This window comes from Xiphias gladius, chromosome 9, assembly GCF_016859285.1.
Source record: "Xiphias gladius isolate SHS-SW01 ecotype Sanya breed wild chromosome 9, ASM1685928v1, whole genome shotgun sequence".
Classification (NCBI taxonomy): Eukaryota; Metazoa; Chordata; class Actinopteri; order Istiophoriformes; family Xiphiidae; genus Xiphias; species Xiphias gladius.
This window is the reverse complement of record NC_053408.1, coordinates 9456937-9468299: the sequence shown is the minus strand read 5'-3', so window position 1 is coordinate 9468299 and position 11363 is coordinate 9456937. Positions and strand designations below refer to the sequence as shown.

At 39.7% G+C, this 11363-nt stretch overlaps 1 protein-coding gene across 3 annotated transcripts; it reads right to left on the bottom strand.

Annotated features, from left to right (window-relative positions):
- Nucleotides 1-1051: 1051 nt before the first annotated feature.
- anxa11b (annexin A11b) lies at nucleotides 1052-9249 on the bottom strand. Of its 3 annotated transcripts, none has more exons than XM_040136144.1 (15): nucleotides 9128-9249; nucleotides 6415-6781; nucleotides 6224-6261; nucleotides 5892-6035; nucleotides 5662-5749; nucleotides 5440-5534; nucleotides 5190-5303; nucleotides 4908-4998; nucleotides 4112-4191; nucleotides 3892-3948; nucleotides 3678-3771; nucleotides 3390-3485; nucleotides 2512-2570; nucleotides 2253-2375; nucleotides 1052-2160 (listed from the first exon to the last, which is right to left on the bottom strand). In XM_040136144.1, exons 2-15 carry the CDS (start codon nucleotides 6770-6772, stop codon nucleotides 2101-2103), a joined length of 1497 nt encoding a protein of 498 aa, XP_039992078.1. In that variant the 5' UTR covers nucleotides 6773-6781; nucleotides 9128-9249; the 3' UTR covers nucleotides 1052-2100. The 3 variants fall into 3 exon arrangements, with proteins under 3 accessions (XP_039992078.1, XP_039992079.1, XP_039992077.1); XM_040136145.1 differs by lacking the exon at nucleotides 9128-9249 and adding an exon at nucleotides 8829-9073; XM_040136143.1 differs by lacking the exon at nucleotides 9128-9249 and adding an exon at nucleotides 7560-7809.
- Between the last annotated feature and the right edge of the window lie 2114 nt (nucleotides 9250-11363).

The following is an 11363-nucleotide window of genomic DNA, read 5'->3' as shown; positions in this document are numbered from 1 at the left end:
TTTTCTGGTATGCCAAGTTTTAAGAGATTTCAGTCACATTTTCTTGCAGTGAATCACTCAAAAGTCAGATCAAAATCCTTCAAATTGTCACTTAAGAGGAGGACAGAAAGCTCTGGGGGTGCGATGGGAATAGCAAGGGCCAAGAGTTAATCAAAGGCTGACCTTCACAGCTCCCATCTCCCACTAGTACTGATGACGCAGAGAATATTGATTGACTCCTGTCCACACGTTTCTGACGTCTTCAGTAAGTCAGTGTAACCCTGTGTGTGTGTATTTAACTGCGATCAAGTCCCAGAAAGAGTGTGCACCATCCTGCTGTTAAGTCAACATGTTAATAATTAAAGCACTTTGTCTAGAGATCGGGATCAGGGAACTGTTCTGTTTTCTCTCTAAAAGTAAAAGCAAGCCAAATGGAAGCCAAATGGAAGCCCCCCCCAATTTTCCCTTTTGCCCTATATGTTTTAGGAGGTACCACAGCAAACAGTCTCCGCTAGAGAGAAAATACACAAATACCAACATCAAATATTCATCCCTCTTTGTCCTCTGTTTGGTGGGAGCTTTTCATTTTGTCTTTTTGAGTGAATATGGGAAATAGTGAATTGAGAAAGGGATACAAGAAGTGAGGGTCAGCAAAGTCACTTGTCTCCCAACCACAGTCCCTCTGAGGCTTCACTTTGAGGCTAGTGAGCACAACAGAAAGAAGACCTTAGGACATCCATGTCTCCAACATGGACACTATTTATAGCCTTAATAATGTACGCTATAATCACTCGAGCTGCGAAGCAAACCTGAACAATTTCTCCTCCTCTCGGATTATACAGCAAAGCACACGCAGAGAGATATTACTTATGTAGCCACATAACTCACACCTTTTAAACAGAACATACAGCTCGTGACGCACCAAGAATGGGGTGGGGGTTGCAATACAGACCAAGGTGATGAAAATGAGATTGGCTTTGAAATGCAAATTGCTCATTGCGCACTGGCTCAGAGCAGAAAATCCCCCGGCAATGTTTCACGCAAAACACATGATCCCAGTTCACAAAGATAATACCGATATACCAAAATGTTTTTATTGAAATAAGAAGTGGCTGTTCGTTGGTCTATGGAGACACTCGAACTATGAAATGGCAAAATGTTAGAAAACTAAAAAGTCATCCATTCAATTTCAATCATTATCATGTTATAAGGATGATTGCAAAGTAGATTTAGTGCAATAGATATTCTGTTTGATTCCAAACTCAAACTCAGCAGGCAAAACAAACATACAGAAATGGCACCTCATGTGCCCTCTACTGGCAGTATAACATACCAACCAGTAAGGGACATTGTGAAAAAAAAATGTAAAAAAATTATTGAAAACCAAACAATGTATGGATTTCATTTCTGCAGCAATACAAGTATGATTATGGATTGTTTGAGAGATAACTGCACAGAGAAACACTGACTAACTCTAAACAAGACAGGAGCCCTGACAAAAGGAACAAAATGATCTGTCTTTAGGCTTTGGCTTTTCAACGTTCAGTGAAAGGCAACACCGTCTGCAAATGTCGAACAATGATTGGAGAGGTTTACATTTCAAGGCCAAAATAGAAGGGTTTTGCAAAGCTGATATAAAGAATATACAGTGAAAAGCTAATTTGCATAGATGTTCAAGCATCAGTAAAAAATGGTTAGTTACAAACTGAAAACCTAATTACAAACTGAATCAGACTTTAAGTTTAACAGTTTGATGGACTACTGTATTATATAGTTAGAACGATATAGTTATTTTTTTGTATGAGTAAGTATGAAATGTTCAGGCACCCACTTTTGCTTTAGACCTCCACCTCCCATAATCCTATCCAATAATGATAAATCTATCGACTGTATTTTAAAAATCTTCATATTAATACATATATTTACTATTTGGCAATCATACAGTAGCAAAAAAAAAAAATCTATCGTGTCACTGAAAAGAATACAAAACTAATATTGATTTACTGTTGTTACTGGAAAACTAACATTAACTGCATGCATCAGAGGTGATACAAGGTCCTATAACATTGTTTCAGTGTGGCCATATATATTGCCCGTAGGAGAGGTTACGTTCTTTTCTCTTCAGTCGTTGCCCCCGCACAGCTTCAACAGCAGCTTCTTGTAATCCCCAGAGGTATCACCCTGAGAAACACAGAAAGATGTCTCACATAAAAATGGAAAAAAGGCGCTAAACTATAACTGTCATGATAACATGATTGGCTGGAGATACTTACTGAGATATGAGTGTACAGGGATTTTCCGTAGGTCTTCACATACACCTGTCTGATGTCTAACATATCAATCTCAGAGCGGGACACCATGATACGGATGAGGGTTCTGTCCTTGGTCCCTGCACCCTGTCAATACATCACACAATATGACACTTTATCGACTGCTGCAGTGAAATCTTCTCTCCTGTCCCTCCACAATGACATCAGAGCAGGAAACAACTGGTTTGTGATAGGAAAATGTCGTGATTAAAAACCGGTGTACCTGCATGGCCTTGTGGAGCCTCTCTGCAAAGTAGGCAGGGGTGTTCTTGATGCATTTCACTAGAAAATAGGAGCAGATTATTGATGTTAGTCACTGTAAACAAATGAACAAGCCTTGTATGAATCAGCAAGATCATTAGACACAGCATTAGACACTAAGGTACCCTCAAATTTAAAGCAGTCCAATAATAACTAAACTACAGAAAGAGAAGTAAATGTATTCTAATTAATTTTTTCTATTTTACTGATTCTGCTGAAGAGGTAATGTTCCTAGCCCCATTTTTTGGTTTGTTAGTTTTTTAGTTAGCACCATAATTTCACAAACTGTTTTCGGAAATTTCCTCCATTTTTAATTTGTGTAAAAGAATTTTGTAAAACTCTAACTTTCAAATATCTATCCAATCTTCACTGCATTTAGAGTACAACACCTTTCGATGAACCACAAAATTTATGTGATAGTATTCTAAACCGGTTTCTTGTAATAGGTTCCCAAATTCTGGTGGGTGTTGTTTATTGGAAATAACTTTGAGTCTGACTCAGTTCCTTCTACAAAACCTCAAGATGATTGTCTATTAATAGTGTATGTGGTAGTTTTCTAAAGATTTTCTATTTTTAAACCGACATATTTAGAAAAATTGTGCAGCCTTTATTTTTCCAATCCACCATTTGCTTTTGATCAATCATCAAGTTAAAAAAAGAAAAAGGTATTTAGGTCAAACAGCAGCCTGTTTGCATCTGTAAGATATTTGATATTTTAGTCCTTCCAGGAAAGCCTTGCAAAACAAACATCTTGACGAACGGCTTAAATATATACATAAAGCTTCAAAATCTTGTAGTAAAGCCACTTCAGTTTGTTTGAGGTTTGGAAAAAGCACATACCCACAGCCACCATGCCATCCTCCACATTGCCAGACATTTCCCTGCAGATACTCTTCTCAAGTTCTCTCCCACACATCTGCTGATACTCCTGGAAGACTATTAAAGACAAGAATCACATGCAAGGTAGTTATAATCATAATATTTGAAAACATGTAAAAACATATGCACCAAAAAGGTCAACACGTGCAGCTTTGCCACTGGAAAAAGAAAGCAGAAGTGTTATTAGGGAACTTCACGAGAGGAAGAAAAATTATCTTGTGAGAGATTAACAATGTCGAAATAACACACCTGCTCGAAGGTGAGGCTTGCTGCGAGCACACAGAATGGCATTAAACTGAGACTCATCAGTTCCCACTTTATTTTCTCCAGCAGCATACAGTTTCTGTTGCACACGCGTACGCGCACACACACAAACACACAGACACACAAAAGAGGAACATGATCAGGCTTGCTAATTACTTTCGAACAGTGTTACAACACTGAACCAATTCTGAACCAGTACCTGAGCGTCTTGTTTGGCCAGAGAGATATCAACGGTCTCCCTTTCATCGCGATTTCCCTGGTTGGAGTAAGACATGTAGTGTTCACTAAACACACATCATGTAGGCAGAGCTCATCCAGGCAGAATATATTGGCAGAGGCAATGCTTGAAAGTTGGCATGAGTTAAAATCTGTTTTGTGAGTAATCTTCATGAATCAGGTATAAAAGGTGCAGCAGCTACCTGACAGAGAGAGACCAGGAGTCTGCGGAAGTGACCGGAGGTGTCGCTGCTGATGGCGTCCTCCAGGCTCTTCCCATACTCTGGAAGGAAGGTTTGGCTTTTTAGGAAAATACACTTATTTCCATAACATTAGCATTAAGATTATCCAAGTTCAAATAAAAGGCTAGTCACACTGCCTAAAATAAAACATTTTGATGTGCCTTAAGCTGCTATAAATTTCAAACTGATACTGATACTAACAATGGACACTAGAATCACTAACGCTAGACCATAACTACGTTTTTTCTGTTTTCAGAAGTTGTAAATTACTGCTTCCATCGGTAATGTGAAAGCTGGCCTATATTTTTAATTATGATCAGAAGGGAAATTCACAAAATTTTGTTTTTTTAATCACTCAAGCTGTATGTCAATATAAATGTAAATAAACAATTATTTGGTTAAAAAAAAAAAAAAAAAAAAAATGATCAGAAATACCTTTAATCAAAATTACATCAGTCTTTCTGAGATTTGATCAGTGTTTTAAGTAATAACGGTAAAAATGTTGAAATGATTTCAAAATATGTAGGATGGGCTAAAAACACTGTCACTAAAAAATATTTAATTAAATTACTAAAGTTTAAAATGGTAATGTTCAAAACCTGTAGCAACAACCTGTATGTGAGACCTGAACTTGAAGTTGAAGATTACGTTCGCATTCAAACATTATTCCCTCACGCTGCGGAGAGCAGATGGTTACGAGGCCCAAATCACTTTTAACAAAAATCGGAATCAAAGTTATATCAGTATCAGAACTCACCAGCTTTGTAGATTCTGGTGATTTCGTGAATCTCTGCATTGGAGCGTGATGAAAGAATCTCAATCAGACAAGCTTCATCAGTTCCTGCACCCTGAAAAGACATTCAAAGACAAACTTAACTCACAGAGTAAAAATGGTCATGAGCCACTGTCTGGCACTTACTTGCACTTAAGAGATTTTTCTTGTGCTTATTTTCCTATTACACAATTAGTCACACAATGAGGTTTAGAATACAAAACCACAATTGAAGCATCTGCTAAGAAAATAACTGAAACTTCCAACCTTTATAGCTTCTCTGAGTTCAGATGCATCAAACTGCGCAGGGCTCATCATCATGGCAAGAACCAGCTTCTCAAAGTTTCCAGTGAGCTCAGACTTCAGATCATGGATTAAATCCTACCAGGGGGGAAAATGTGCAACAAAAAACTGTGAGAGCAAGGTCCCCGGAAAAGCAATTTCAAAATATTAAAAAAAAAAAAAAAAAATATATATATATATATATATATATATATATATATATTATAAAAAGTACCTTTCCATAAGTAGTTTTGAAGGCAGCCACCATTGGAACCCTCTGCTTGTTGGTACGATTTCCCAGAAGTTCAATAATGGCATTTTCATCAGTGCCTATTCAAGACGTTTTTTTTTAAGAGTCAATTTAGTGTAGAAAGGGTAACAAGCCAATAAACTGCTCATTAATTTTGAATGACAATACTTTTGATGGGTTTAGCATACTCAAACACCATTTACTTACCAAAACCCTTCATAGCCTTTCGAAGCACTTCAACATCCCTCAGTGGATCAGCTCCTGGAAAGTCTTTAATAGAACCCCTGTACCCTTTCTATAAATTAAAAAAAAAAGAAAGAAAAAAGCATGAGAAATAAAGTGAAAATAGCACAGACAGTGACAAAGGTGTTTTTATCTGCATGTGCACTGGAACATAGTTTCAGAGAAGTCCTAGAATGAAGACAAATGCTTCTTACAGAAATGACAGGTGCTTGAGGGTTGGATGGAACTCCACTTCCATATCCAGGCATTGATGGGTTAGTCGCTGGGGCACCAGGGTAATTTGGCATGGGTTGGCCTGGGGCAGGGCCTCCTGGGTACCCCTGCTGAGCTCCTCCTGGCTGCAAACAGAGGACAGCTGTAAGTACTAAGTACAGGGTGACAAACTTCACATAGAGCAAATAAGGTTCAAGTATGGCTGGCGAAGATAAGGTGATTTAAGCAAACAAGAGATTTAGCTTAAGTCAGTCCATATGTTATTAGTGACGTGGTACTGCAGACGTGAAGAGTGAGATAAGAATTTATATACCGCGCCATGACCGCCTGGAGCTGCACCCCAGCCTCCACCTGCAAAGAAAACATTGACATAGCACTCAAAATACAATTCATTTCAAGAACAAATCACAATTTTTTTATACATCATATATTGTTTGGCTAGCCTTTATTTATATTTTTGGGTGGGGTGCCTGTAAATCCCCACGACCCTTCTTGCAACCTCACCTGATGGAGGCATGGAAGGATAGCCTCCTGCTCCAGGCTGTGGTGGGTATCCTCCTGCCTGAGGAGGGAAGCCTCCAGCTGGGGCAGGGTAGCCACCTGCCTGGGGAGGGTAGCCCCCTGCTGCTGGAGGGTAACCGCCCGCTGCGGGAGGGTAACCACCAGCTTGGGGGGGGTATCCACCTGCCTGCGGGGGGTAGCCGCCCGCTGCCGGAGGGTAGCCGCCTGCTGCTGGTGGGTAGCCACCTGCTGCAGGAGGGTAGCCGCCTGCTTGGGGTGGATATGCTCCTGGTTGAGGTGGGTAGCCCCCTGCCTGTGGTGGGTATCCACCGGATTGAGGAGGGTATCCTGGGTAGCTCATCTTCAGAACCTGGAGGTGACATGAGGTCATTGCTTGTTCCTGTAATGTACATTTGAAAGCCACCCTATTGCTCCTTTTGCCCACAGGACCTTTTTGTGGAACTTTCTGAGAAACTCAGGAGCTTCACCAGATTTTTTACTGGAGAAATTTAAGTCGAAATGTAGTTCCCAGGTCAAACCCTGCCCCTTACGATGTCCCGGCTCCAGGGGTATTTCTTTTCAGTTGTCCAGGAAGTGTCTGGCGGGGTCTGCTGTACTGAGTGTTGATGCCAAAACTTAAGAAACGCAATGGCCATGTGTACAGCATTCATTCAGACTGTAAACAGGCAATGACTGTTGTCTCACATTGAGGCTTCCCTTCATTTGTCTAGTTTGCTTCATCACAATGGTTCTCCAGATTTAACACAAACAGGAAAATGCAAAAGGGAGTTTTGTTAAGTTCCTGATTTAGTTCCTATAGCAGCTATGGGCCAATATATACGACTAACTTTTTTTTTTAATATGATGACTTTTTTTTGTTTGTTTATGTTTAAACAAGCTGAAAACACTGAACCAGAAGCTATCAAATATCAGCAGAAATGCCAGAGTTTAAAAAAAACAAAAAAAACAACTATCATCTATTATTAGTATTGAATTTTCAGTGTATCCATCTGGTATCGTCCTACCAATAACAACAACAGCAACAACAACAAAAACCTGACCCATCCTTGTTTTCAATTTTATCTTAAGTCCCAGTCCCAGACACATGAACAATTAAATTGTTCTACCACATTATGTCAGACACTCACCACTGTCATCTGCCTCGATCCCTAACATATGATGATGATATATGAATGTGCTCTTTGTTTGTTAAGTTCAGCTGAGTTCGAGTTTTCCTTCCCCTTTTCTCAGAACCACCAGGGAGAACACTGCATAATGCAAACTAGCATGTGCACCTGAATCTTTTCAGTTACAGATTAGACCACCTGACATCCGTTTGACACAGGTACCCCTGTGTCATCCTACATCAAAGCAAAATATTCATAACAGCTGCAGGTCTGTCAGTAGTAATTAGTGATCATCTAGCTGACTGTAAAGTCACGCTGTTTACATGCACACATGAAACCGGGCAATGTGAAAAAAAATCAATGTTATTTTTGACATCTTAATGAGAACTACAGGCTCCGCATGACAGGCTCTGTAGCTGTAATGCATACGGTTTTTTGTTCTGAATCGAAGATGTACCATTGGGTTATTTAAGCAGACCTAAACACACTGTTTTAAAGGGGACTTCTTAAAGGGCGTTTTCTGGTTGACACTCCCCTGTTACTGTCCAGCCTTTTCCTTTGGAACCCTTGAAAGCACACGGAGGCTTTTAAGTGCCCTTTAAGAAACACCCTCATTTACACCACACTGCACATTTACTCACCAACAGGTTAGTATTGTTTTTATACTGTCCGTGATTTTTTTTTTTTTTTACTCTTGATGACACGCTAAAGTGCAAGTATGTGCATATTTACACCTCCTGCTGAGACTTTCACGATTTTACAAGGGGCACTGGAAAGCAACACAAATGTGTAATCTGACCAAGCGTAGCAGGCCTTTACGGAAGCCCATTTCCGCGAATGTGATGAAAAGAAAAAAAAGATCCTGGCAGAATTAATAATGATAAACCAATAATGACTTGGTATTTCCAAATAATGAGACACTGTCTCAAAATAATGGTAAACTGTCTCAAAATAATGACTCAGTATCTCAAAATAATGGTCATTTCTCATTATTTTGAGATACGAAGTCACTATTATGAGGAAAGTTTCTCATTGTAATGACTTACAGGATCTTTTTTTTTTTTTCATTACATTGGCGGAAATGGGCTTCCATATGGCCTGCTATATCTCGACTCGCCAACTAGCTGTGAAGCTAAGACTTCACCGTGCTTCTTGTAGCCGTCTGTCTGCGATAATAAGGCGTCTATAACGCCCATGCACTAATCATGGCCTGACGTGCCGTTTCGTCCCAACACCTTGTGCCGACTCCGCCGTGCGTTAACGTTACGTAACACCCTCGGGCCAAGTTACCGTTTGGCGGTTGGCGCCCGGTCAAAAACACGCAACGGGAGAGAGGAGAACACGCCAGGCTAGATGAAGTAAAAGCCACTAGTGTTAGAAAGTGTTTAAAAAGGAAGCAGGTCCTGCGTTTTGTCGCCGCTGAGCTACCGTTGAGCTGCTCACTAACGGCTATCCGTTCAATTAGGCGTGGCTAATTTCCTATCTGTTGCAATTGCTCCGGCTAGCTGCGTAGTCGCATGTAAGGCAGTGTGCGATTATCACTTCGTCGGCAATTAAAAGTCCAAGAAAGAAGGATTTGAATAACTTACTTAACAGGTACGGAGATCAATCCTTGAAGAAGCCGAGCACAGGGGAGCAGCAGGGTAGTGGGTGGGTCCTCAGCATTGTTTCCGCCCCGCAGTGATGACCTTTCCTCGGTTGTTGTCCACAAGCGATGTGTCAGGGGTAAATTTGTCCAGAAGTCAGTACATATGTGCAGTTTTTTTTTTTTACATGGGGATATAACCAGCGGTGGAAGACGACACATGTCGAAGGACCCAAACCAACCCCCTGCTTTTTGTTTTGTTTGTTTGTTTGTTTGTTTGTTTGTTTTTTGCAAGGGGCCACAAGCCAAAAAGTTTAGAATCGCTAAACTCGCCAGTGCGTTGTATTTCATAATCTTATCACATGCTTTTTTTTAAAAAAAAAATGTAAAATCTTAATCTGAAAAGTAGCCGTAGGTTTCAAATAAATGTAGTTGGGTAAAAATGAACAGCCCCCCTCTGAAATGTGGGGTAGTAAAAGTATGCAGTAACACGAAATAAAAATACTCAGGGAGCTACAAGTACATAGAAATTGTACTTAATTACAGGAATTGAGTAAATGTACTTAGTTACATTCCACTACAGGCTGTAACAGACACAACAATGTGGATATTAGAGCATAAGTTTGTTTAAAATATTTTGTGAAAGTTAATTCTGTATCATATCTTTATATATGTCATAGGGAAGTAACTGTCATTTTTAACATGTCAAAAGTTGAATAAAATGCAAAAATATTTTTATGTATAACATATTTTCCTTTGCATTACTCCAAACATTTTCATCATGTATAATATGACTTCTTTTTTTTTTTTAAGTCCCTGAAAACTTGGTTTCAAATCTTCAAGATCCCCTCCAGACAGGGGTGAGAGAAGCACTCCGATCTTTTACTTAAGTAAGAGTAGCAGTACCAGCAGGTAGAAATACTTTGTTACAAGCTCTACATTCAAATTTTTTTTACTTGTGTAAAAGGAACGCATTGGCATCAGAATGTACTTAAAGCCCATTTCAGAGTAATATATAATATGTTATGTGATCATTAATCAGACCTCGCAAAGTAACCAGTAACTAAAGTTATTTAATAAATGCAGTGGAGTAAAAAAAATACAATATGTGCCTTTGAAATGTAGTGGAGTAGAGTACAAAGTAGCAGAAAATGGAAGTACTCAAGTAAAGCCCAGGTACCTCAAAACTGTACATAAGCATAGTACTTGAATAAATGTACTTAGTTTCTTTCCACCGCTACCTCCAGACATGTATTTTACATCATAAAAATACTCTGCTTTGAATAATAATTTGTGTCTGATAAGTTTTCCTACGAAAAAATTTCAAATCCCAAGTTAAAATTTCTTACAAGTGCATCTACTCCTCTTCCTCGCGGAGAAATCCAGCATCTATGGAGATCCAAATGTTGTGTGTTTCCAAATTTTAAATGCTGCATTTTAAGATTTTCCATTCAAAAGGCCATTGTTTTTTGTTATAGTCGGCCCCCTAAATTTCCCCCAGAGGATTATGTTGGGGCAGGAAGATGAGCTCCAGTGTCAAACCACAGCATGGAATAAACCTACAGCTGAGTCTACAGCGTACAGTAACTACCAAGCCACAATTTATGGCCTTTCAAATATGTTAAAATGCTCCTGGTCATAAAACCTGACAAGGACTGTATTACTGAAATACCGTACTCAGTACCAAGACAAAACACTAGACGGCAGCAGTTTACTTGTGGTCGAGACGTCCTTTGCAGGCCACATGCAGCCTGTTGGCCTCGTCGTCAAATCAGTTTACCCTAAAACCCGATTGACTGTGAAGGCATCCTAAGTAAGCCCCGAGTGGATTTTGGCAATACAATATAAACATTCATTGGCTGTAACAACAGATCACAAAAGACTGAACTGCAACATTATTATTTTTTTTCAAGGAACAACAACACAACAACAGAGACAACAACAAGTTTAAAGTATTGAGTTGTTGGTGGATATTTTACGCGATTCAGTGCTTTCTTATAATGAAATAATTCACTAAAAATAACCCCTACTGACTCCTGATTTTAGTTAATGATGATCTACACCGAGGTTCCCTGTCAGATATACCAGCTGCGGCGGCCGAACATGTAAAGAAAACGTAAGCAGAGCGATGCGAGCTCATGTTGGACCTCCTATTCCCCGTGACCCAACCCACAGTCCTGGCCGGAGCGCCGCTTCAAGCTCCAAACTGGCATTCAGGCTTTTGCGCTCAATGCTTCCAC

Coding starts and splice junctions, on each gene's coding strand:
- anxa11b (XM_040136143.1), bottom strand. Junction 5,304..5,439: donor TCAAAACTACTTATGGAAAG/GTACTTTTTATA, acceptor CCCCCCTGGTAG/GATTTAATCCATGATCTGAA. Junction 2,376..2,511: donor GGCTCCACAAGGCCATGCAG/GTACACCGGTTT, acceptor ATGTATTGACAG/GGTGCAGGGACCAAGGACAG.